The sequence below is a fragment of the Lepidochelys kempii genome, chromosome 20, assembly GCF_965140265.1.
Source record: "Lepidochelys kempii isolate rLepKem1 chromosome 20, rLepKem1.hap2, whole genome shotgun sequence".
Lineage (NCBI taxonomy): Eukaryota > Metazoa > Chordata > Testudines > Cheloniidae > Lepidochelys > Lepidochelys kempii.
This window is the reverse complement of record NC_133275.1, coordinates 20,672,269-20,698,721: the sequence shown is the minus strand read 5'-3', so window position 1 is coordinate 20,698,721 and position 26,453 is coordinate 20,672,269. Positions and strand designations below refer to the sequence as shown.

The 26,453-nt window shown below is 49.8% G+C and overlaps 1 protein-coding gene across 8 annotated transcripts in view; it reads left to right on the top strand.

Annotated features, from left to right (window-relative positions):
* MAP2K7 (mitogen-activated protein kinase kinase 7) overlaps nucleotides 1–26,453 on the top strand; it is a 60,869-nt gene that overhangs the window by 32,898 nt on the left and 1,518 nt on the right. For 4 of the 8 annotated variants that reach the window (XM_073319080.1, XM_073319084.1, XM_073319086.1 and 1 more), the window contains 8 exons: nucleotides 143–262; nucleotides 535–642; nucleotides 1,159–1,338; nucleotides 3,558–3,638; nucleotides 5,609–5,751; nucleotides 9,327–9,372; nucleotides 10,569–10,702; nucleotides 10,967–19,740. In XM_073319080.1, coding sequence (XP_073175181.1) covers nucleotides 143–262; nucleotides 535–642; nucleotides 1,159–1,338; nucleotides 3,558–3,638; nucleotides 5,609–5,751; nucleotides 9,327–9,372; nucleotides 10,569–10,702; nucleotides 10,967–11,084 — 930 coding nt within the window. In that variant the 3' untranslated portion in view covers nucleotides 11,085–19,740. Of the gene's footprint in view, nucleotides 1–142; nucleotides 263–534; nucleotides 643–1,158; nucleotides 1,339–3,557; nucleotides 3,639–5,608; nucleotides 5,752–9,326; nucleotides 9,373–10,568; nucleotides 10,703–10,966; nucleotides 19,741–22,147; nucleotides 25,304–26,453 lie in introns of those variants that run through there. The other 4 variants (XR_012155757.1, XM_073319082.1, XM_073319081.1 and 1 more) reach the window with 4 other exon arrangements.

Sequence of the window (26,453 nt, the reverse complement as noted above, 5' to 3'; positions counted from 1 at the left end):
GGGAATCATCCGCGTTAATTAACAAGGGGTTATACGGTCCCCTGCATGGCGGGGCAGAGCAGGTGTCACTGTTCACCCCTGCAGTCAGCTCTCCGCTCATAGAACCGCTCTGTAATCCCCTCCTGTTGTCTGGTCCCCACAGCAAATGCGTCGCTCAGGTAACAAGGAGGAGAACAAGAGGATCCTGATGGACCTGGATGTGGTGCTGAAAAGCCACGACTGCCCCTATATTGTCCAGTGCTTCGGGACCTTCATCACCAATGTAAGAGCCCCCTGCGCTCCCGCTGCAGCTCTCCATCTCCCCCTTGTGGCTGCACGCCCTGGCTACAGCCTTGAGCTGTCAGAGCTGGTTCTTCCAGTTCAGGTAGCCGAGGCTTGTGCTTGTAGAGAGGTCCCGGGTTCGATTTCTGACGCCCGCCCCCAGTGTGGTGTGACGTTACTCAAAGCCTCCACCTTCTTTCCGCAAAATTGTCTGGAAAGCCAAGCACACGTCGCACCCCATGGTAACCTGGCCTTGGTCTCCCTCCCACACAGACAGACGTCTTCATTGCCATGGAGCTGATGGGCACATGTGCGGAGAAGCTCAAGAAACGCATCCAGGGGCCCATCCCCGAGAGGATCCTGGGGAAGATGACGGTGGCAGTGAGTTCTGGTGGAGGGAGGTCGGGGAAGGGCAAGTGGGGCTGGATGCAGCATGATGGGCACCTGCCAAACCTTTCTTCCACGTGAGCAGCTGGGAGGGACCCGACACACCAGCGGACTTTCCCATTTGGTAGCTGGGTTGGCTTTGTGCTGACAGGGTCTGTGCTGGGAAGAGGGCTCCTGGAGAGAGAGATCTCTCGCCTCAGGTTGGTTCCCACTGATCTCTGCACAACACCCCATGCATGCCTGGGGCCTTGATCCTGCAATCCGATCTCATCAGATTGAGGGGGGCTGGCTCCTCCCTTCTCCAGGACAGGAAGTCTGGGATTGATGGGCCTAGAACTGAGCTCTCTGCAGAGCTGTGTACAGAGGGGCTAACCCCTCCCTGCTGCATACAGAGCCTGGGATCTCTTTGTCTTTTCTAGCTGGCCCCTCCTTTTGCTGATCCTCCTGAGGTGAGCCTGGGGGTCAGGTGGGTGCAGTGGGATGACTCTGGGAAATGCCGTGTCCTTTCAGATCGTCAAGGCGCTCTACTACCTGAAGGAGAAGCATGGCGTCATCCACCGAGACGTCAAACCCTCCAACATTCTGCTAGACGAGAGGGGGCAGATAAAGCTGTGTGACTTCGGGATCAGCGGGAGGCTGGTGGACTCGAAGGCCAAGACCCGGAGTGCAGGCTGCGCGGCGTACATGGCGGTGAGGGCTGGGCCGTGTCATAACCCACAGGAGGCTCAGAGAGGGTGCTGCTGGGCCTCAGGCTGCCTGTGCGCTAATTGGCAGCTGCGGGTGCCTGAGCCCCAGGGATGGGTGGTTTCTTGGGATGGGGTGCCCTTTGATCTTGCCAGCTATGTAGGGTGAGGCTTGGTCAGTACTGAGATGGGAGACCTCTGAAGAATGGCCAGCTGAAGCAGCTCTCCAGGGTGGCTCTAGGGGGAGCTGTGATGCTTGAGATGACATAAGTGAGCCAAGATCTAAAGACTCCTGCCCTGGATCCTCAGCTGGTGTGAATGAATCATAGAATATCAGGGTTGGAAGGGACCTCAGGAGGTCATCTAGTCTAACCCCCTGCTCAAAGCAGGACCAACCCCAACTAAATCATCCCAGCCAGGGCTTTGTCAAGCCTGACCTTAAAAACCTCTAAGGAAGGAGATTCCACTACCTCCCTAGGTAACCCATTCCAGTGCTTCACCACCCTCCTAGTGAAAAAGCTTTTCCTAATATCCAACCTGAACCTCCCACACTGGAACTTGAGACCATTACTCCTTGTTCTGTCATCTGCTACCACTGAGAACAGTCTAGAGCCATCCTCTTGGAACCCCCTTTCAGGTAGTTGAAAGCAGCTATCAAATCCCCCCTCATTCTTCTCTTCCGCGACTAAACAATCCCAGTTCCCTCAGCCTCTCCTCATAAGTCATGTGTTCCAGCCCCCTAATCATTTTTGTTGCTCTCCACTGGACTCTTTCCAATTTTTGCACATCCTTCTTGTAGTGTGGCGCCCAAAACTGGACACAGTACTCCAGATGAGGCCTCACCAATGTCAAATAGAGGGGAACGATCATGTCCCTTGATCTTCTGGCAATGCCCCTACTTATACAGCCCAAAATGCCGTTAGCCTTCTTGGCAACAAGGGCACACTGTTGACTCATATCCAGCTTCTCATCCACTGTAACCCCTAGGTCCTTTTCTGCAGGACTACTGCCTAGCCATTCAGTCCCTAGTCTGTAGCGGTGCATGGGATTCTTCCGTCCTAAGTGCAGGACTCTGCACTTGTCCTTGTTGAGCTTCATCAGATTTCTTTTGGCCCAATCCTCTAATTTGTCTAGGTTCCTCTGTGTCCTATCCCTCCCCTCCAGCGTATCTTCCACTCCTCCCAGTTTAGTGTCATCTGCAAACTTGCTGAGGGTGCAGTCCACACCATCCTCCAGATCATTAATGAAGATATTGAACAAAACCAGCCTCAGACCGACCCTTGGGGCACTTTGCTTGATACCAGCTGCTAACTAGACATGGAGCCATTAATCACTACCCATTAAGCCTGACTATCTGGCCAGCTTTCTGTCCACCTTATAGTTCATTCATCCAGCCCATACTTCTTTAACTTGCTGGCAAGAATACTGTGGGAGACCGTATCAAAAGCTTTGTTAAAGTCAAGGAATAACAGCTCCACTGCTTTACCCTCATCCACAGAGCCAGTTATCTCGTCAAAGAAAGCAATTAGATTAGTCAGGCATGACTTGCCCTTGGTGAATCCATGCTGACTGTTCCTGATCACTTCCCCCTCCTCTAAGTGCTTCAGAATTGATTCTTTGAGGACCTGCTCCATGATTTTTCCAGGGACTGAGGTGAGGCTGACTGGCCTGTAGTTCCCCGGATCCTCCTCTTTCCCTTTTTTAAAGATGGGCACTACATTAGCTTTTTTCCAGTCATCCAGGAGCTCCCCAGATTGCCATGAGCTTTCAAAGATAACTCAAAGAATGGATGCAGCTCTGGTGATTTCAGTGAATCTGTGCTGATTTAGGTGAGCCAGGGATCTGTCTTTAATGACTCTATGGTCCATTTTACCAGCTGGGGATCTGGCCCCCTTTGCTTGCCCCAGTGTGCTTGGCCTAATTTCAGCCAGGTAATTCCACCCCTTAGCCCAAACTTTAAACCGGTTAAATGAGTCCTCTTGACTTCACTGATATGCACATTAGAAATCTGTAGATAGATTCACTTCCCGGGCTACATTGCAGCATTGCTGTGTGGCTGTTACGCAGCTGCCCTCCTCCACTCCAGAGCTGACTGTATATCAGTAGAGAATGGCGTGATTTCATAATCTCAGTCTCTAATAGGCATGTGTTGTGCTTGGTGAATGTAAGATCCTAGCCTCCAGGTGAGCGCCATGGGACTGAGTGTGTACTGACTTTTTTTTCCAGCCTGAAAGGATAGACCCTCCTGATCCCACCAAACCAGACTATGATATCCGAGCAGATGTGTGGAGCCTGGGCATCTCCCTGGTTAGTGAAGTCCCTTCTTTACTTTCTCATGCAAAACCCTGCTTTGAACCCAGTGCCGAGATTTGCCACTAGGGGCTCAGTGATCTTGAGATAGCGAAAGTCCTAAGATGTGTCCCTTGGCCATTCTCCCGCTCATGGCAGAGTAAGGGTAGGGCTGATTAGCTGCTGAATTTTTATCTCCAGCTGGTTGGCAAGGTTTCACCAGCATGTTTTTTCTGTCAGAAAATAACTGATTCATCAAAATGGAAACTGCCCACACATGTTGGGATCAGCACCTACCCCCCCAAAAGACGACAAAAAGTTTTGAAAATGGCAAAACGTCCCATTTTGATCTTTCAGTCCAAATGACTTTTTGTTTCTAAACTTGTTGTTATATATTATTTTAAAAATTTTTTTAAAAGGTCCTAACCAAAGTGAAACATTTCAGTTATCGAAGTGAAACTTTTCGATTGACCCAAAATTATTTTTTTTTCAGCTTTTCAGTTTGTGAATTTTTTTTCCATTTTTGGCTTTTTTTACCGATTCAGGTTCAGAAAACTATTCTAAATGTTGGTACAGGAAATTCTAGCCCAACCAGCTCTGCTTTTACCCTTGGCCAACTCGGTGTCTCTTTGTCTGTTGAGGAAGATACAAGGACAAACCAATAGCCGGTTTGTGTGGGTGAGGCATGCAGGTTCTGGGGCAGCCCTGCGATGTGTCATAAACTTTGGGCACTCCTGTTCTTAAAAGGAATTGCCTCAGCAAAAGGAATGCAGAAGATAGGCTGGTCTTGTGGCTAGAGCATCGCTGTGGGGCTCAAGAGTCCTGGGTTCACATTCCAGCTCTGCCACTTACTCCCTCTGTGACCTTGAGCAAATCACGTCATCCCTCTGTGCCCCAGTTTCCCACCCACAAAATGGGGATAATGATCCTTCCTGTTGTCTGCCTTGCCTGTTTAGCGTGGGAGCTCTTTGAGGCAGACACTGTCTCTCACTCTGTGTCTGTGCAGTGTCTGGCATAATGGGGCCCTAGTTTCAGTGGGGCCTCTAGGCACCACCATAATGTTCGTACTAACCTACTTTTGGAAGTGTTAATATGTTTTCAAGATAAAAAGTTCCCCTTGCATCAGTGAAACCAGGACACATAATGCCTTTGTCACTAGGGCCTTAGGACCAGAGAGCGAAACTGACGAGAAATCAAGCGAAACAGACCTGGCTAGGGCCAGTGCCTAAGCTAAGTGAAATGCAACAGGACAAATCCATTTGTAGGAAAAAAAACAGATATTCAGATCATCTCAGGGGTCAAAAACATGAACCAAAACTTTCACACCAGGGTGCTTGAAGTTCGCCTGGTAGGAAGGCTTCTCCTATTTCAGTGGGAGCCAGATCAGCCTTCTAAATCCAGAGGAATAAGTAAGCTAATGCCAAACATCTGTTCAGCATAACAAAGAGAAGGGGTGACTTGATCAGAGTCTGTAAGTACCTATGTGGGGCACAGAAATTTGACAATAATGAGCTCTTCTGTTGAACAAAGTTCTAACAAGATCCACTGGCTGGAAGTTGAAGCTGGACAAAGTCAGACTGGGAAGGCCCAAATATTTAACAGGGTGGTTAACCAAGGGAACAACTTACTAAGGGCTATGGTGGATTCTATATTGGGTGTTCCTTGGATCTGCGTTGGATTGTCCTGCTCTAGTTCCAACAGGGTTTACTCTGAGGAAGTCCAATGGCCTGTGTTATGCAGAAGGTCAGACTAGTTTCCTTCTGGCCTGGGAATCTATACATCTATGAATTACACTAGGCCCCTGTCTGCATCTTTAGGCACTTGGATACCTTTGTAATTTCATAATGACTAGGCCCCTAATTTCCAGAAGTCTGAGCCCCCACAAATCTCATTGCAGGTGATGGAAGTGGCACAGCATTGTGGATAGAGCACATGGACTGTCTCTAAGCTCCCTGATTCCATTTTAACCCTTGCTCTCCCCACTGCAGGTTGAACTGGCTACCGGTCAGTTTCCCTACAAGAACTGTAAAACGGACTTTGAGGTGCTCACCAAGGTATTGCAGGAAGATCCTCCCCTGCTCCCAAACAACATGGGCTTCTCCGTGGACTTTCAGTCCTTCGTTAAAGACTGGTGAGTGACCGCCACGCTGCTGGGGAGCCAAGTCCCCGTTCGTGGGCCCCCGAGTCCAGTGCGGGAGAACCGATCTGCTGCATCTGTGGGGCACAGTGTCAGCTGCTGAGGGGCCATGCCATGGTCAGAGCTTAAACTGCCCATGAGCCTTTACTACTTCATAGAATTATAGAATATCAGGGTTGGAAGGGACCTCAGGAGGTCATCTAGTCCAACCCCCTGCTCAAAAGCAGGACCAATCCCCAATTAAATCATCAATAGATGTTCAATAGATGTGACTCAATGAGTGATGTCCTAAGTAGATGGCACAGGGGCCCCCATACCCTGGCAAGGGGCGCCATTTAGGGAGCTGGGGGACCTGCTCCCCCTTTGTTTTGTACTATGGCAGAGCAGGGGCGCCATTTCAAATTTTGGTTGGGGTCCCCCCATGCCCTCCCTAAAAGGCACCTCTGCAGGCCAGCTCCGTTGGTGCAGCGTGTAAGGCTCGCGCTGTCAGACCCTGTGCCCCTTCTCCAAGGAGTGGCTCCGGCTGGGGCTGCGCTTCATGGCGGGGGAGCTGGTAACGGTGCTGCAAGTGCCAGATGGCAGCTGGTGGGAAGGGCAGGAGAATGGGCTGCACGGCTGGTTCCTGGCGAGCTATGTGAAGCAGCTGGAGGTAGGAGACTGGCTGCACTGAATGCCTGGAGGGCGGGGGGCATAGGGAGGGAGTGCAGGGGCTAGGGCCACGAGGGAGTGCAGCGGAGAAGAGGTTACATGAGCATCAGCATAAGTGCTAGGAAGATAAGGGGTGCACGAATAGGGCCATGTGATGTGCGAAGTGCTGTATGGATCTGTGCTGTAAGGGTCTTAGCTCAGTATGGAGCTGTTGCCTTCCCCAGACCTGATGTCTGGCTGCTCACGCTCCCTAACCTGTGTGCAGGGCTGAACCCTGGCAGAACGCTATCGCCAGCCTGGGGCTTGGCCCTTCTCAGCACTGGGGGAGAGGGCACCTGGGGTTAAGTTGCTAATCAAAAGTTGTGCCCACTAGAGCAAGGCTCTCAACCTTTCCAGACTACCATACCCCTTTTAGGAGTGATTTGTCTTGCGTACCCCAAGTTTCACCTCACTTAAAAACTACTTGCTTACAAAATCAGACATAAAAATACAAAGTGTCACAGCCGCGCTACTACTGAAAAACTGCTCGTTTTCCCATTTCCCCCATATAATTATAAAATAAACCGATTGACCGAGAAATATGGTCCTTACATTTCAGTGTATAGTATATTGAGCAGTATAAACGTATTGTGTGTTTGAAATTTTAGTTGGTACTGGCTTTGCTAGTGCTCTCTATGTTGCCTGTTGTAAAACGAGGCAAATATCTAGAAGACCTGTGCAACCCCCGGGGTACGCGCACCCCTGGTGGAGAACGGCTGCACTAGAGGGGGTTTGGATTGTAAGGGTTTCTCTGAGAAGCCAGCGTGCTGAGCTGCACAGCTCTGGCTCTTGAGAGGCCTGACTGACCATCACACGGACACACACCCACGGGGCACTGCTCAGGCCACTCCCAGGGTCACGCAGCACTGACCTCTGCCCCTCGACTGTTGACAAACCTTTGACCCTGACACAACTGCATGGTGGTGGCAAGGAGGAAAAGCCTCTTAGAGCCCCACATGGCAGTGAACCCCCACTGGCACTCCCGTGGGAACTGGGGAGTCCCAGGCTGGAATTCCAGTGGAGGGGTCTGGAGACGCAAGTCTTTCACAGCCCCTGTCACTCACACATGGATTTCAAACGACAGTGGCCAGCTTCTATTCTGTAACAACCTTTCGCTGCACTGAACAGCTCACTGGGCACTAGGATCATGAAGGAGTAACTCAGGGATGTTCTGCTCTGTTGTAACACTTCCACTGCCAGGTGCCACTGTGCTGCACACAACGGCCTTGGAGAGCTGCTCAGCTGGGGCAGAACCCCCATCTCCTGCACCAAAGCACTTGGCCGTGATGTCTGAGCTAATGGAGAATCTCTGCTATTTGTTAGCAGTGTAGGGCCCAGGACAGCCGGGGGAACCACAAGAGGTACATGGTACACATACACACCAGCCTGTGCATAACCCACTTGCTGAGATAAACAAAGCTGGCCTTCAGAACCAGCCGTTCAGCTCTTACTTTTGGCATCAACGTAAGACATCCCTGTGCACCAAGTGCTTCCACCCTGTAACTTTCACAGTCTTTGCTCGGGCTTGTCTGAGGTGGGATCTTGGGACCTGTCATTCCCAAATCCAGAATTCTCCCCCCGGAAGCAACAGGCTGCGGCACCCCCTCCTCATATGGGACTTTATTCACGGGGATTGAAATGGGCTCCTCCCCACCACCAGCTGAGCTGGACAAAGGTCTGAATGGTTTAATGGTAGGACACATCTGAACAGTTCTGACTCCACCCCAAGGCTTGGATTGGGAATATCTTGCTGTATTATCCCCTGATTGTTTTACACTTACATGTTGAAAATACGGCTTTATTTGGTGTTTGTATATGTGTTTTCTTTCTTGATGTAGGAATTCGATGCAGTGCTCCTGTCCACTCATTTCTAAGTTATCATCTGCAAAAAAACTAGAGAGCCTAGGCAGCCCTTGGAATCATGGTTAAAGTTGTCGTTCCCCGCCCAAATCTGAAATGATGCCCCTGGTCACTAGACGCTCTAGGCTCCCCCCTCCTTGCCTTAACGTTCAGGCCTCCTGCGTGATTGCCTTCCAGGAGACTGGGCATGCTTAGCACTAGGGTCTGGGAGGGCCCAGCCCCCTCAGCACAGGCTACAGCACACATGGGGCCTGGGGCTGGTACATCTGGTCAGACAGCCTGGCTGTGTACGCAAGGGCCAGACAGCTGCGGGGGCTGGTTCGGCAACAGATCAATCCCCATCTCTGCCCTTGGCAGTGACTCTTCCTAGCCAGATGCTTGGTCCGGGGTTAGAGCACTTCCCTAGGCCCTAGAAAACCCAGGTTCAAATCCCTGCTCTGTCCCAGCCCCCCTGGGTGACCTTGAGTGAGGCTCTGGGCCTGCCCTGCGTGATGGGGTAAGAACACTTCCTTCCTCCTGCGGGAGTGTGAGGATAAATGTGTTAAAAGGATTGTGAGGTGCCCAGCTACTACGGTGATGAGAGCCAGCTAAGCACTGGACCTGGAGCAGCTGATGTTTCTGTACATCTGCACTGAACCCCGGCCTGTCCTGTTTGCAGGACGCTGTTAGCTTCCCTAATTCCCAGTTCTTGGGCACTCAGCCTCGCAAGCTGCTCGGTCCCCATCTACCACCGGGCCTTTGTTCTCGTGCCACTGAGCAGTCCAACCTGCACTGCCTCGCTGGCCGTCGAGGAGGCACCTCCCAAGGGAAGCAGCAGAAACCTAAGTGCTTGGGACAATTCTGCACTGGTGGGAAAGGCCTGTGTGCTAGGGAGCTCTCAAACAATCACTCCCGTGATAAGGGACAAAACAAGTTTCTTGAGCTTGATTGACCCCTAGTGGCTGGGGGTATTGATGAACCTAAGCCCAGAGGGTTGTGTGTGGAGATGTCCAAGACTCTGTATGTGTTTTCTCTCTTTTTAGCCTTACTAAAGATCACAGGAAGAGACCAAAGTACAACAAGCTACTTGTGAGTATCTGACACAGAAATCCGACCTCCTGTCTCCCCAAGCTGCTGGTGGAAACGCCTCAAATACGGCCCCAGCTGCAATCCCCCTGCTCCATTTTCATGCTGTACCAGGGTGAGCCTAGCAGCAGGTATACCGAAAGCCTTGGTGTGATACTGCACTTAAGGTTGGGGGAGGCCCTCTGGGTTGCAGAGAGATCTCTATCAGCAGTCATGCTGCAGTGAATCAGTCGGTCTATTGAAAAACCGCTGCAGCTCTTCTACATCAAGCCAAATAAGCAGCAAATATGAAATTTTGTATTTTCCACTTCGAGAGAGTGGGGTCTAATGGTTAGAGTCAGCGGTTGGGAGTCAGGACTCCTGGGTTCCAATCCCAGCTCTGGCAGGGGAGTAGGGTCTAGCAGTTAAAGATGGGGGGATGGGAAGTCAGGATTCCTGGGTTCTATTCCTGATGAGGGGAGAGGAGTGCAGTTAGGGATGGGGGGCCTGGGAATTGGGACTCCTGGGTTCTGTCCCCAGCTCTGGGAAGGGAGTGGTGTCTAGTGGTTAGAGCAGGGAGAGGGCTGAGAGTCCTGGGTTCTGTTCCCACTTCCGCCACTGAGTTTCTGTAATGCCTTGGGTAAGCCTGTTCTCTTTGCCTTGGTTTTACTCCTATTTTAGTCCTTTTTCTTTAATATGAGTCCCCCTCCTCTGTCCACTGTGCAGTAGAACCCCCCTACTCCCACATACTCACTCAGAGCTGCTGCCTGCTGCAGTGTTGCAAAAGTCGTTGCAGAGAGGAGCGCTGGCAGCTGGCAGTGTATTCTACATGTCCTCAAGCGGTGTGTGTGGCTGTGTCCCTGATTACATGTCTCTAAGGGGTGTGTGTGTGTCTGTGTTTGTCCCCCTGATTCCATCTCCCCTAAGGGGTACTTGTGTGTTTTTGACTCCATCTCTCCCATGCGGTATGTGTCTCTGTGAGTCCATCTCCCCCATGGCGTGCATGTGTGTGTCTCCGTGAGTCCATTCCCCCATGGGGGGGGTATATGTGTGTCCCTCACTCCTTCCTCCCCCCCACGGGATGTGTGTGTTCCCACATTGCTAGCGGGCTGTATCCCTCCAGCCCTATTCCCCCCAAGATGCTATGTTCCCCCCAACTCCCCACCATCTCCCATTCCTATGGGCGTTTATGCTCAGGGTCCCTCTGGCTTCCTTTCCAGGAACACAACTTCATCAAGCGTTATGAGACACTGGAAGTGGACGTGGCGTCTTGGTTCAAAGACGTCATGGCCAAGACAGAGTCGCCCCGTACGAGCAGCATTCTCAGCCAGCACCACCTGCCTTTCTTCACCAGGTAGCCACGCGGCCAAAACGACGAGCCGGGGAGGGGGCCATGCCAGCGAGAGCTTACGGCCGGTCACCGCCACAGGGTGGGGACGGGGAGGAGACCCATGGCAGCTGCCCCCCCCCACACCTTTGCAAAAGCAACTCTTCTGAGGCTTGGTTGAACCATTCATTTCACCTGCCCTCCTCGCTCTCTCCTCCAGTGTCGTCAGGGGAAGTGGGGGGGCTTGGTTGTTTTCTCTGGAGTGTGGGTTTATTGCTTCCCTTCCGCTAGAGTCCTTGTGTCTCGGGCACCAGCGAGCCGAAGAAGACAAGTCCCTCTCCATCTCTGTCCCATGTTCCCTGGATGGGAAGCCTCTTTCCAACTTGGCTCTGCATCTCCAGCTGGGTGAGAGAAGGCCCCTTTCCAGCCTGGCCCTGCATCTCCAGCTGTTTGGGAGCCTGCAGCCTGCATCCCAGGCGGATGAGAGAAGGCCCTTTCCAGCCTGGCTCTGCATCTCCAGCTGGATGAGAGATGGCCCCTTCCAGCCGTGTCCTGTGTATCGAGCCAGATGAGAGAAGACCTGTTCCAGTCCTGGCCCTGCATCACTGGCTGGACGAGAGAAGGCTATTTCCAGCCCTGGCTTGCTTCTCCAGCTGGAGAAGAGAGGGCTCTTTCCAACCCTGTCCCGCAACCTCCTTCAGACAAGAAGGCTCTGCTGGGAACCTCATACTTCCCTTGGCCCGGAGCGGTGGCGCATCACCGGTTTATGCCTCTCTTCACCCCTCCTGCCGCCCAAGAGACTAGGGGAATGGGGAAGGGAGGCTGGGACCCTCACTCACGCACTGTGAACAAAGACACATGACAATTTTTTACTCCTTATTTATTAAGTTTGGACTCTGCAGTGCTGCGGGCTCCCTGCCATGCCCGTCTGCCAGCCAGCTGCATTGTTGTATGTCTCTTACTTTTCTCTCGTGGTTTGGGATTGTATTGGGGGAGGGGAAAGGGTGAGGGAGGAGCACACGGGGCGTGCGGCTTCAGACTTCACCTAGGAGCTCAGCCCTTGCCCTCTGCTCATTTCATTTTATTTTGCCTTGTGGGTGGGGCTGGGGTGGGTTTTGGGATTATTCTTGCCGGAAGCAGCTCAGCTGAAGTGATTTATGCTGATGATTTTTTTTTTTTTAGTTCTGTTTTTGATCTCAGGGGTTTTCCTGTTTCCTTTTTTCTTTCTTGGAGTGCGAACAAAAGTTTTTTGTTTTTCTTCTGTCCGCGGCTTTGTATTTACCAAAGTGATTGCTGCGCTGCTGAGCATTGGGAGAACACGGCTGCATGTTGTTTTTCTTTTGCTATTTAAAAGGAGGGAGTGAAAGTGCAAAAAAAAAAAAAAATTAATTCTAGGGGGTAGAAACAAGTGTTTGCAGTCTGCAATCTCCTCCCACCGCGGCAGCTGCGGAGTTGTAAAAATCAAAGACACTAATGAAACTTGAAGTTGTTCTTTTCCCACCACCTCCTTCCTTTAAATCTTGTCAGAGCCCTGGGTTTATTCAGGCTTGTCCTCAGCTGGTGTGAAGGGCGTAGTGGCCAGCAGTGGAATGGTGCTCGTTCAGCACAGCTGCTGTAAGACAGCCCCTCCCGTTTGGCTTCTCCGGAGCTCTGCAGGTGTGTGCCAGCAGATGTGAATCAGTGCAGCCGTGACAACAGCAGAGCTACGCTGGTTGACATAGGCCGGAGGTCAGCCTGGCTCCACCAGTCTCCCCGGTTGACGTTTGCTGAGGATTTGGCTGATAATTGGTTGCATGTCACCTCTTTGGAAGCCTGGGGGGTGTCTTGGGGAAGGGGGCTCCGGTCAGAGCTTTTTGGGGGGCTGTTGATTGTTTCGTTTTTCACTTTCATTCTGATTTGCTGGGGAAGGCAGGTGCCCTCATCAGCTTTGGGAAGCAGGAGGTGAGGAGATTAATCCTGAAAGCCTGTGGGATGAGCTCCGGTCTCCAACCTCCCTTGACCCAGCCTCCGAACAAGACCGTGTAGCTCACAGGGGCTGCGGTTGACTTTCAGCCCATTTTTAGCAGAGATCTTGGCTTTTTGCCTCCAGAAAGACTTGGGTTTGCTTCCTTTCCCAGCTTCCGACTGGAACGTGGCATGGGCTCCCCTCCAGCAGGTTTGGGTTAGGCTCACCATTTCCCAGCTCCAAGCAGGATTGGGCTCTGCACAGCCCTTGCTGCTGACTGGGAGAGCTGTACGTCGCTCTGACAGTGCCCCAGGTGCTCAGATCCGATGATGATGGGCAAGTTTTTTTACAAATCCCAGCCAAAAAATAGTGACATGGAGAAGGTCAGGTGCCAAGCAGATTTGGGCTGCAAGGTTCCTTGAGATCCTGAGTCCAGCTCGCAGCCGAGAACCATATTGCACTGTTGGCCCCATTCCTCCAGTCCAGCGATAGACAGAAACCTCCTAGCAAGGGGTCCCACAGGCTGCAGGTTGGCACCACTCATCTTGCCCTGCCTGGTCTTTTTTGTCCAGCACACTGAAACCACTTAGTGCCCATGGTTCTCAGAAAGGGAGGTGGAGCCTGGGTGGGTGGAAACATGAACACAGCTGCCTGGCAGTGCCTTGCACAGTGCTCTGTTCTGCTCTGGGTGGGGCGGACCGGGGACAGTAGTTAAGTATCGGGGTAAAGGAAAGTGTGTATATTGGGTGGGTATGGGATTGCTGGCCTGGCTCTGCAAGGGGAGGATCCAGAGAGCATCCAGGGCAGGAGGATGAGCAGAGACCAGCAAAGTGCCTGCTTTATCTCGGGCATCAGGAACAGAGCATTCTGCTGTCCCCACAAGGTCAGCAGGATAGGGAGGTAGGAAGGATCTTCAAACCCAAATGCAAGTTCTGGCACAATACATCGCAGAGCCCCTCTTTCCCCACAAATGGGAGCTGGATGGGAGAGACACCCCCGCACTAACGTGGCAGCAAGGAAACCTGTCAGACTGTTGGGGTGGGAGGAAGAGGTGCCCCTCTGCCTTATGGCGGGGGCGGGGGTGGGGGACATGTCTCCTCCTTGGGTCTCCAGGGAGAGCTTACAGCTGTTTGGTTCCTCAGTGGTGGATAGCTGTTAAAAAAACAGAGGAGGAGCTCAGAGCAGCTGGCACAGGGAACGAAGGGAGCCCTCAGCTTCCGACACATGAAGCTAAATCAGAAAGGTTGTCAAAGAAGCTGTAAACGCAGTGCAGGATACCACATGTGGCCATTTCCAGGTGGCTTTCTAGATGCCCTGAAGATTAGCCCTCGCCCAAGCCCTCCTTTGCTACCGCCTCCCATCTCTTCACAGAGGACTTAGCGAAGACTTCCCGCAGAACCCATCAGCCACAGCCATTCCACCGCTCTGAGGATCTGAAGCCTCTGGCATGGCACTGCAGAAAAGCACAGCACTTCCAAGCCTGCGCTGCTCCATCCTTGCAAAGAAAATAGCCCTTGGGAGGCATTAAGGAGTTGTTGGTGTTGAATCTGGTCCTGCCAGTCTATTTCCCCTCACATCTCTCCTGCTAAGAGTCACCATTGCCGGCAATCACTGGAGTGGACATTTGCAAGCGCATCCTGCAGTTAGATCAATACAGTTTAACTCATCCTCACAATGCAGTTGGCATAGAATTTCCTAGCTGCAGGTGGAAATTATGGGACCAGCTGTATCCTCAGGAATCTAAGTCCTAAGAGCTATAGATTTTGGCTTGTTCTGTTTTTAAATGTGGAAGAGGCCCTCAGTCTGAACAGTGAGAACTTTGTTCCAGTGTGGATACAGAATAGACTCAGCAGGGTCCCAACTCTACTGCCCTGTGCTAGGCCCAGGGCGAAAGGAGAGAGCCTTCTGGTGGCCCTTTCAGAAGCTGCTGCTGATTGGTGTGGTGATGCGTTACAAGACATAAAGGGAACTAGTTCTCTAGCCTCAAGGACTTGAAGTCTCAGGCAGACAAGAGAGATTGGGATGACAGCGAAAGGCGGGCCTGGAGGGAGCATTGTTGAGGGAAAACGAGAGAGAGGATTTCTGGCACAGAAGGTCGGAGGGATTTGTTACTGTAACTAGGAAAGTGCGGGGAGGCTGTTGGTGAACTTGGAAGCAAAGTATGTTGGGGATGGCGGTGAGTTTTAGGGATGCTTCGGTTTGGAGGCCGAACAGGTAGCGCTGGGCCTGCAGTCTCGGCTTAGTGAAGAAGTTTCAAAAGTTGAAGTGCAAACTAGGCCAGAGAGGACTGTGCAAAAGGGAGATTAAACCGGGGCAGGGAGCAGAGTTTTATAGGGGAACCCAGCAGGACCCCCGTAGGAAGCTGTGGAATGTAAAGCCATGTTTTACCCTCCACGGGTTGGGAGGCGCTTGTGCCTTGCTCTAACTCTTGGCCCAGTGTCAGTCAGTGACAATCAAACCACTTACCATGGCAGCTGATATTTCAAGTTGTGGGTTTGAGTGACGGAAGAGAGAGTTAAGTGGGGTACTCAGTACAGCAATTTGGCCAGTATCCGTCACTCCCTGGCACTAGCATGTTGCAGGGACTCCCAGGAAGGTTATTGGACACTGGTTGTACCTGCCCCTGGAGCTACCTTTCCCTATGATGCACATAACCTCTTCCATGCCATTTGCCACATGTTCCCAAGAGACCCAAGCAAAGGCCGCTCCGCCAAGGGGATGCATTTGTTTTTGATGTCAAGAGAAAGCTGTTGAGGGTGTTGCCTAGTAGGAGAGCATTAAAAGGAGGGAAGAGGATTTTCATGGACCAGACAGGACATGTTGGCTGGAGGTCCATCTACTGTGGAACTGGAGTGCCCTGGATGGGCCCTTTGTAGCAGAAGAGGTGGAATTTTACAATGCAAATATCCTCTGGAGAATCCAGCATGTTATCCACACTGAAGGGAAGGCGTAAACAGCTGAGTCTCATTAACTTAATGAAAAGAAGATTTAAGAGGTGGTTGACCATGGTCTATAAGTACCTATTCAGGGAGCAGATTTCTCAAACCAGAGGGCTCTTTAATCTAGCAGACAAAGGCAGAACGGGATAGAACGGCTGGGAGCTGACAAATTCCACCTGGAACTCAAGGCCCACCTTTTTAACGGGGATGGGGATTAACCAGTAGAACAGTTTGCCAAGGGCTGAGGTAAGAGCTCCACCCCTTGGAGTTTCTAATTGCAGGCTGCACGTCCATCTAAACAACGCCCTCAAGCCCAACCACAAGTCAGTGGGCTGGATGCAGGAATCCCTGGGTTAGGCTCTGCCAGGTGGCCTGATAGTCCCATCTTGCCCAATAGTCTACGAGTAGCCAAAAGGGAAGTAGATTGCAAGTGGGTAAGGATCGGGAGGCCCAGCACGCAGCCTTCTACTGGTTCAGTGGGGGTTTCCGGCAGCTTGGCAAGGCACGTTGGGATGGGTGGAGAGCAGAGGCGAGAATCAGAGGTTCGGGTTAGAGCGCCAAGTGAAATGCAGCCCGTGCAGGGCAGAGCAGCGGGGACGGAATGTGGGGGAATGTGCCTTTGGATGGTAGGATAAAGTGGAGATGGTGAGCAGAAGCAGAGAAGGGATTAGTGGAGAAGTAATTGCGATTGACTCTTGGGGAAATGGTTTAAAATGCATTAGCAGGAAGCTGCCACAGAGCAGTGTCAGCGCAAGGAATCTGGCTCTTTGGCGTATCCAACTGGTGATACCCTCTGGCGTGGCTGATCGTCTCCAGATCCAGCATTTAGGAATTCTGTGCCTGTGTATCCAATGAAGCATCTAGGCTGATCCTATGGCAGAGAGAGCTTTTCGGCGGGATCCGAGCAGGACCATGAACAGCAGAGCAGCAAATGCTGCCCGTGCTGCAAGATCATCTCTCGAGGAACTGGTGCAGTTGCCTTAAGAGGCTGTAAATCACTCCCCAGGTGCGCTTCGAATTTGATGACCACCCGGAAAACAGCCGCCAGATCCGAAGAGGCAGAAGTTTTCAGGTTGGATTCTTGTTGCTGTTCAAACCCCTCTTGCTCTGTTTGATTAACAGCCACAGCAGTGGGTTGGCTCCACCCGACAGATGCTGATGGTCAGTATTTACCAGGTAGCCCAAGAAGTCTTCAACCTAGTGACATTAGACGTGCAAGGATTTGATTGAATGTGAATTTCAGCCGACAGAGAGCCAGAGTCCACTATTGTCTCAACCCCTAATGTTCAAAAGACATGAATCAGGCCCTTCAAAATCATGAGATTAGCTTAAAAATCAGCTGATCATTTTGGGTTTCTTTTCATTTACCTTCTGGCTTTTGAGCCTTTAGCAGGGGTCTCACTTTCAAGCTTTTCTAGGGCTAATAACTAAAGGAAAGCGGAGATTCTCCTGTAATCACAGGACTCCAGGAGCTGAGAGCTTTAAGATACCAAATATTGCAATAAAAATACAGGCTTGACAACACTGACCTGATCCTCAGCTACTGAAAATCAGCGTCACTCTATTGACTTCAGTGGAGTGATGCTGATTTACACCAGTGGGGGATCTGTTCCCATTGACTCTAATGGAATGATGGCCATTTACACCAGCTGGAGATTTTCCTCATTGACTGCAGTGGAGTGACACCAATTTACACCAGCCAGGATCTGGTGGAATCTGTCTTTGATTTTTAACTACTCAGAGTCAGATTTTTTCATGTGCTCAGCTCCCCAAAACCAGGGCCAAGTCTTCATCAGTGCACCTGTGTAGGCACTTACCTGACATGACCACTTGTTCCGTGGATGCTGTTGGGTGCTGAGACCTTCTGAAAACCCAGATGTTTCACTTCAGTGCTGACATGAGAGCTGAGCCCTTTAAGGAAATGTGGCCTTTAAGGCAGGTCTTTTCAAAGGAGTCCCTTGGCTCTCAGGTTCAGGGGCCTGTTTGCTGGATGCTGCACAGACACACAGCGAGAGACGGTCCCTGTCCTGAAGATCTCACAGTCTAAATAGCCAAAAGGTGGGTGGGGAAACTGAGGGCCAGTGGCAGAGCCAGGAGTAGAACCCAGGCCTCCTGAACCCCACTCCAATGCCCCAGTTAGAATCTGATCCTTCCAACTCTACCATTGGGGCTGACCCTGCCTCATTAATGTGTGTGATTTCAACTGGGCTGTTAATATGGGCCTCTCTTCCGCAGAGCAGTTCACTGCATGCTTGGCTCTTGCTGGTTTTGTGCAGGGCCGTGCTGAACTGGTGTCTTGAGTGAGGGTTGCTAGATCAAAGCAGTTATCGGCTAAGTGCTGAGACTGGATCGGATCCAGGATTTTGGAAAGGCATCACAGTTTGGTAGCGGGCAGGGGTTTGCGAAAGTACTGGCTTCCAATGAGGGGTTGTAACCTAAGAGTTTGCAAGTTACAGAGTAACAACCGCGTTAGTCTGTATTCGCAAAAAGAAAAGGAGTATGAAGTGAGCTGTAGCTCACGAAAGCTTATGCTCAAATAAATTGGTTAGTCTCTAAGGTGCCACAAGTCCTCCTTTTCTTTTTAAGAGTTTGCAAAATTGCTTCCAGTCATCTTAGAATCTCTGACCGGTAGGGGGCACAGTCCCAGTCCCTTTCACTTCAGCTGAGATCAGGCCCTGCCTCTTAAGGGGAAACAGCCCCACTTTTCACTCAGTGTTTCTGACATTCCCACAGTGATATAACCTAAATTGAACACAGACCCCATGGGTAGGGATGGGGTGGGTGGGTGGACGACAAAGGCTTTTTCAATAGTTTAAACGTTGGGATGTTTTTTCAAGGAGAAGAAGAATTGCCAGGATTGGGGGGAGGGTGGAAAAATGCAGTTTTATTGCATTTTTTTAAATTATTTTTTTATGTTTTAATTTAGAACAAATCTCTGTTAATATTATTTTAATTCGGGTGGTTACGTGTTTTTTAATCGCAGATCTGACATCTGCTCTTATTTTATTATATTTTTTCTGTGTGTGCGTGTGGGAGGGTGTGGGTGTGTGGGTGTGTGCAGGTGTGTGCATGCATTCAACTGGGGATTTTAAAGAAAACAAAAAACAAACAAAAAAATTCATGCCAAAGGTAGGGCAGAGAATAGCTGGATAGACAATTATATTCTAGGTATTAGCATTTCACTATATTATCTATATATTATATTATATTATTATTATAAATTCGCATGTTAAAACCTAATAGGCGTAACTTCTATCTTATATGGAAAGAGACTTTAGCTTTTGATCGCTTGTACATTCGGTCACTCATCTGTCTTGATTCTTGGAGAGCTGACTTGAATCTAATAAGCTTTAGTAGTTTCCCCAAGGTGGGGCTACTGGCTTTATACCTTTTAGTAGCCACCAAAAAAATTGAAAAGAAAAAACCTTGGGTCTAATTTTCAAAAGCCCCTAAATAACCCAGGAACCTAAGTCTTATTTTCAAAAGTGATTTAGGCACTTGGAGGCCTCGTCATCATTGAAGGTAAATGGGCTCCTTGGGCACATTTGAAAATGGAGTTTAGGCACTTTTGAAAATTGAATCCGTTGTCTTTTAAAAAGGTGTCATTTGGCCAAAGTTGAATAGAGAGGTCTGGAAGCAGAGTGACTGGCAGTCCTAGATCACGACAGCAAAAATCAATTCAGGGTACAGGGGGCACCACCAATCTGTGTCTTTAAGTTTCTTGCAGAGCTGGCTGATTCTTGCATCGAAATCCACCCTTTACCATTAATGTTACAGCTACACCAGGATTCTCACTGGCCAGCTGTTTAGCTTTAAGTTTGCTCAAATATCCCTTTGCCCTTCCCTCTTCACTCTCAGTAATTGCAGGAAATCCAAACCTTACAAATTATTTATTGGCCAGCAGAAACTTTTTGCGTGCGTTTTGTGTGTCCTTTAAATGTATTGTATTTTTTTTTTTAAATCTTCCCCCTTTCCTTTCCTTTCTGTGGGATATATTGATATTTATCTACCGCGCGCTCGCTCTCTCTCTCTCTCTCTCTCTGCTTAGAGCTGGTATGTGGAGTGAGGAGTAGGCGGTGGCATTTTATTGGGGAGAATTGAGCCATCCATAAACTCGGGAGAGAGATTTCCTCTCATGTGATTTGGCAGCTCTACAAATAAAGTCAGATGGTTTCCTTTTATTCTCTCACTCTGCAGTGACATTTTAAAGAAACGATTATCATAGCTGGGAGCCAAAAATCTTTGCCTCTTAAAAGATTTTCCTAGAGTGCCATGAATGGATGTGGGGGCGCTTGAATGCAACGTGGGATCTGCTTCCCACCTTGGAAACTCTCTGAGAGGCTTACAGGCTGACAGCTCAGAAGAAGGGGGAGGGGAGTTATCGGGGAGCCAGCCTCCCACTGAGTGTGATGGGCTCTGGGTCTGGCTTGCGGCGAATGAGGGCCAGGAGACAGTGGTAGCAGGTATAGAGGACAGCAGGGATTAGCACTGAGTGGGAGGAGCAAGAGTGTGGAAGTAGAAGTAGCTGGGGTGTGTGGGTGTGGCCAGGATGTGTGGGAGGGGCCAGAGGAGGAGCCATCACCTTTAGCAAACAGTGCAATCAATGAGAAGGGTATCTAAGCAGGGAGAATTACGTCCCCAAGTTGGGATTGTAATGAATGCTGAGAGCCAGAATCCAGCATTTAGGCCATGGGAGAGGGGGCTAGGGGTTGTGATGGGTTTCCCCCATCTTTACTTGAGGCAGGAAACACCGGCTCCCACTTCCATTCTCTGGCAAGCCCAGCATATGTTCAGGGCTTTTTTGGTAGTGTATTAATAATGCTGGGTTTTTTACACTGCGATTTAATATTACACCAGTGTTTGAAAAAAAGCCATTAAAATAGGGGTTGGGGTGGGTTTTTTGGTTTTGTTTTGTTTCATTTTGTAGCAGCTAAATGTGTTAGCAATGCCAAAGCATTTAAAGATTTTAATGGGGTGGGGCAAAGAAAGGGGCACCATGGCATTTTCAAGGCATCGCCTGGTTTATTAAAGCTGCCTTGGATTTTGTCCAGTGTAAATTTCTCCACCCGCTTCCCCTCCACCCCCCACCCCCTTGACAGGGTAAGGAAAGTTAAACTGCGCCTCCTGTTGGCTGAGTAGAGGAATGTTCTCAGGTATGAAGCTGATCTCCGCTCACAGTGCTGGCGTAAGGCCTCAGAATCACAAAAGTCACACTTGACCCCTATGTGAACTAGGAGTCAGGACTCCTAGGTTCTGTTCCCAGCTCTGGGTGGGGAGTGGGGTCTAGTGGGTAGAGCAAGGGAGCACTAGGAGTCAGGACTCCTGGGTTCTGTTTTGAGTTTTGGGAGGATAATGGGGTCTACTGGTTAGAGCAGGGGGTGTCTGGAGTCAGGACTCTTGGCTTCTATCCCCAGGTCTGGGCTGTAGTGATTGCAGTAGGGGTGACTAGGAGTCAGGATTCCTGGGTTCTGTTCCCAGCTCTGGGAGGAAAATGGCATCTAGTGGTTAGAGCAGGATGATTGGGAGTCAGGATGACTGGGTTCCATTCTTACAAGGAGCCTAGGCCTTGTGACGAGATCAGTTTCTGTGTGTGTGTGTGTGTGTGTCGGGGGGGGGGGGGGTTATGATGGCTTGCTATTTATGCGACGCTGAATTCTTTCCTAAATCCCATTATCTTGAAGGAGGCAAACTCTGAGCCTGCAGCATTGGGTTGTGCAACGTTCATTCCCCTTTTTGCAACTTTTAAGTGTGCTTCGTGACTTTCAAAAGGGCGAATCTGCGTCAAAGGAGCAGTGGAAGGGAGGAGTTTCCTGCGCAGATTTTGTTAAAAAAGTATCTTTTGCTAAACTTCCCTCTGGAAGGCTGCATCTTCCCTAGGAAACCAGGTGTCTTAACCCATGTTAAATAAGGTGCCAGCAGTTTATAGTTTTCACACTTGTTGGCAGATTGAGGGGTCACCTCGATCTTCTGGTTTGTGTGAAAACTACACAGTGCTTTGTCTTCCCTGGGAATCTTACCTAACATGGATTAAGAACACACCTTGTTTCTTACTGAAGACACGGCCCACTGTCAGAAGACAGGGTACTGGGCTAGATGGACCATTGATCTGACCTAGTATGGCTGTTCTTATGTTCTTAACTGATGGAGCCCGTTGGGTTAATAGACCTGTGGAACACCAGTCCCAAGCTTGGAAGGAGCGCTCTCTCCCTTCCAAATTCAGGAATCATGTTGACATTTTCACGAATTGTGTGTGTTATTCCTGAGCATGGGCATCTTACTTGGCTCTCCCAAGTTGCCTGTAGTAACTTTACTGGTTCTTAGTCCCCTTTTCTCCCTCAGTCGTAATCCAGACGACATGTCAAGCTTGTTGTCCCTCTGCTACCAACCAAGCTGGTCTTGTTAATCTCAGTGGGTTTCTTGGATTTAAAATAAAAAGAGAGAGAGAACAAAAAACCCACAAAATATTTTAAAAGGAAATTGTTGCATATTTTAATAGTTTTTTTTTTTACTCTGTTGTTTGTAGAAACCCTCTTAGAAGCTTGAAAATAAAAAATTCTTTTCCCTAAATGGTTGTCTCTTTCCACTCAGCAAATGTCTCCAGTATGAAACCTTCTGTTTCTACAACCGCTTTCTTCCCACGGCTGTTACTCTGAATCCATAGTGATCTCCTTGCCCAGCAGTGAAATGCAGCCACGTCTGGGTGAGATACCACAACTTTTTAATGGCACACGGCAATGCCGCACAATGGGCAGCCCTGAAATGCAGCCACCTCTCAGCTGAGATACAGCAGCTGTTCAATGGCACACAGGAATCACTCATGCAGTGCTGAAATGCAGCCCCCTCTGTGTGGGGTGCTGCAGCTGTTTAACAGTTGCATAGCAACTGTATGCAAGTCAAAAGGTGAAGAATCATGGCTTGATTTGAAAATGGAAGGGGGTGGGGATTAGGGTGACAGAAGGTAATTTACTCATATTGGAATTAACCCAGACATCAGGATTAACTGAATCTTGAGTAGGATAGCGCCAGGAGCTCCTTACTGACCCTAAGCAAGGACCTTGGTTTTATGTTTCTTTGGAAAGACTAAAGCCTATTCACCAGGGAATTGATAATGTTCTTCCTCTGGGTTTAAAAATAAAACTATATCTGGAGAGGTGAGTTGAATTAAAGGTCAGATCTGATAAAGTGCTAAAACAGGAAACCATTTTTACACAATGTCTGAGGCAGGTACATAGTTTTTTGCTACATTTTCAGAAATTGTTCTCTTTCCGAGGACCCCCGTTGTCTATTAAAATGACAGCTCTGTTCATGAAACAAAATAATTTTCTGTTACCTGTGAGAGTGGGGCTTCCAACTGATTTGTTTAAAAAATAATTACATGCTAATTAACACAGAAATTTGTGCAAAAATAATCATTTAGAATTTACCTTTCCAGTGACTTTTTTGTTTGGTTGGGGTTTTTTGTTTGTGTGGGTGTCTGTGATTCGATGGATTTAAATGTACAATTTTTACCATTCTCACGCCTCTTCCTAAAGGAATGGAGGAGCCAGTTGCTAGGGCATGGGATTGAGAGCCAGGACTCCTGGGTTCTATTCCAGGGTCTGCATCACAGTGCCACTGTAGGTAAGTCACTTGGCTGCTCTGTCCTCAGTTTCAGTCTTACCAACCTCAAGAGTTCAAAAAGCATGAGTCAGGCTTGAAAAATGAGGCGATTGGTTTAAAAATCAAGAGGGGTTGGTTGTGTTTAATAATAAAAGGGGGTGGGGGGATTTGCCTTCTGGGTTTTGAGCCAGCAGGAGGTCACATTTTCAAGCTTTTTCTCCTCAATCACAAGGACCAGAAACGTTTTTTTTTTAAATGAAAACTCAGATTCTCACTCAAATCACCTGACTGCTGGAGCTGGGGCTTTAAGAAAAGCACCAGATATTGCAAGGATCCTGACAAAATCCTGAGAGTTTCAGCACTACAGGTTTTAGCTTGTTTGGGTCTCTCCGAAGGGATGGATGGGTCAGTTGATAGAGCCCAAGATTTTGAGGTAAGACTCCTGGCTGTGCATCGCTGTGTGGTTCTAGGTAAGTGTGCCTCAATTTCTCTCTTGCCAAATTGGGCGTGTGCAGGGAATGATGCTGATCATTCTTGTTAAAGGGAGTTGCTTGGCACTTCAAAAAGCATCCACAGTTGGGGCCAGTTTCCCCCACAAGTGGGGGCACCCAGAAGTGTCACAGTGGAAGCTGCTGGGGGCTTGTGTACTTTTGAAAATTCTTTACATTCCCAAAGGGGAGCCGTGCCCTGAACAAGCCACATCTATCCTACGAAAAGCCCTTCGCAAACAGATTCTTTTAAGATTTTCCTGGGTGTCTGCCTCTCGCTGTGCTGTCGGCCGAGGCCTCCCTTGTCAGGCAGCATCGGAGCGGGAAAAATGTCCGTGTTGTGCAGACAGTGTGACAGCAGGGTTTCAGTTGTCAAGAGCCCTAAGCTTTTAGTCAGTGGCAGCAGCTGCTGAGCAGCAGAGGTGGGTGGAGCAGCCTTGAGAGGGGTTTAGCTGAATTGCTTTTTTGCAAAGGCTTGTTTTGCTGGAGGAGTTAAATGCAGTCTGTTCATCGGGGCCCGATCCAGCACTTAGTCCCAATCAGGATTGGGTCCTTAAACAGCCCTGGGAAAACATCCATAATTTTAAAATTGTCCCAAACTGTCTTCCTCCGTAGCTGCAGGCTTCAATGCTGGTGTCTACATCTTAAAATTGGAGGGGGTGCAGAGAAGAGCCCCCAAAGCGATCTGAGGAGTGGAAAATAATGCTGTTCGGTGAAACGGTTTAAGAGCCCGGTTAGCTCACCAAAAAGAAAAGCAAACAGTGTCTTGTTTATGGCATAACCTCCTGGGCTGTAATGGGCCCGTTAGTCTAGTGCTGAAAGATCAAACAAGAACCAATGGCTGGAAGTTAAAGCCGGTCAAATTCCAAATAGAAATAAGGCAGGTTTTTAACGGGGAGGGAGATTGATCAGTATTACAAACTCCTAGGGAAGAGGTGGATTCTCCAGCTCCCAAAGCTTTCAAATCCAGACTGGCTGCCTTGCTGTCAGGTGCATTAGCCAAACAAGTTCTTGGGTTCAGCGGTAAATGCGTGAAACGCAATGGCTTCTGCTATACAGGAGGTCAGACCAGATAATGTAACCGTCCTTTCTGGCTTTAACCTCTGTGAATTCTACCTCCTGCATTACCCTGGTAAATGATTTCCTATTCCAGAGGCTTCAGCATCTATCCTGATGCAGGAAACAGAACCCCGCCTCATCCCCTAGGTGCTGCGAACAGAGATGGATGGAGCCCTTGCTCCCTGTACTGGATAGTTCTTTTCCCCTCCTGCTTCCCTGAGATACTGAATGCCCCGAATTTGAGATTTGCCCAACTGACAGTAGCTGAAGCTTGACACCCCCAGACTTGTTCTAGATGCAGCGGGACTGGACTGGCTTTGGCAGAGGGACGCACAACAGAAGGGTGTTACTGGTCAATCCAGGCTCCAGAGGGAGAGGCCGGCTCATTTCCTTCTCTCCCATCTAGTTTTAACCTCTGTGTCAATGTGGTTCTGTGCACAAATGAGACAGCAGAAATGACCCTTTCTAACACCCAACTGGGCTCCTGCCCATGCGTGCATTGGAGCCAAATCTGCTGCTTAGAGTGACAAACAAACTGCGGAGCCAGTGTAGCTACAGGAGAGTGAGCTGGAGTCCACTCCTGTCAGTTGCCCTTGTGCATTACCCTTGATAGCAATGGGGCCATGCAGGGGTTACGGGGGGTATCGTGGGGGGGGGGTGAGGCTGTGTGGAGTGTTGGGGGTAGGGCCGCAGCACAGGGGTTACTGAGGATAGAATGGTTAGTGATTGGGTTCCTGACACTGCAGGGAAGCTTTTAATAAAAATCCGAGTTTTATTATTGTTCCTGCCAGGTTTGAAAATCCCTGTCTTTAACAAAACAACTTCTGGGGCCAAAAATTAGAAGCAACAGGGTCTGGAGAGCAGCAGGGGACAGTCGACGCTAAAGCACAGGGCTGGGGGTCAGAACTCCTGAGTTCTACTCTCTGCTCTGGGTGGGTGGGGGGATCTAGTGTTTAGAGCAGGGGGGAATAGGCTAGCAGAGAGGACTCTGGGAGGGCAGTGTGGTCTAGTAGTGAGGAGATTGAACCAGGACTCCTGGGTCCTATTTCCAGCTCTGAGTGGGGGCGGGGTCCTAACAGTGTAGTAATAATTGGGCCTACCGCTCTTGGGAGTCTAACTGGGAAGTGGATAAAAGTTCATAAAGTGTCACAACAACCTATAACAACAAAGGCTGGTGGGAAAAGATGCAAAAGGGAGACAGACAGACAGAATTAGTCCAAACAAAAAAACCTCCTGATACCACTCAAGGACTGTGTTATGATCATGCCCAGTAAACTACGGGAGTGTGGGACCAGATGTCAATGAAGTAAAAATTGGTATGTCAGAAATGAGGCTTAGTTGGGGAACAAAATCCTGAAGGGATGGGCTGTCTCCCTTTGGGGGTCCTTAAAAAAAGCGATTTTGGGGGGAAATACGGTTGTGGAAGTGGGAGTCAGAGTGCAACAAGTGCTGAGGGGAAGGAGCAAACTTCATCATCATGGCTACCACCCCTGCCTGAGATGCACCGGGACACGACTGGGCCTTCCTTGTCCTGCTCCAAAGAGGGCCAGAGAGAGTGACCCAGACAACATCACCACCTGCACTGACTCCGGCTAAAGCCCGACCCCACCTGGGATGTGAGACTATTTCTTCACCTGCCCCCCCTCCCCTCCATGGGTCCTTTTCCTTCCCTACCTTCTTCTCTTCCCTCCTGATGCCTTCTGGCAGAGCCGGCAAAGACTGTATATTTTGCAATGCCCTAAACAGCC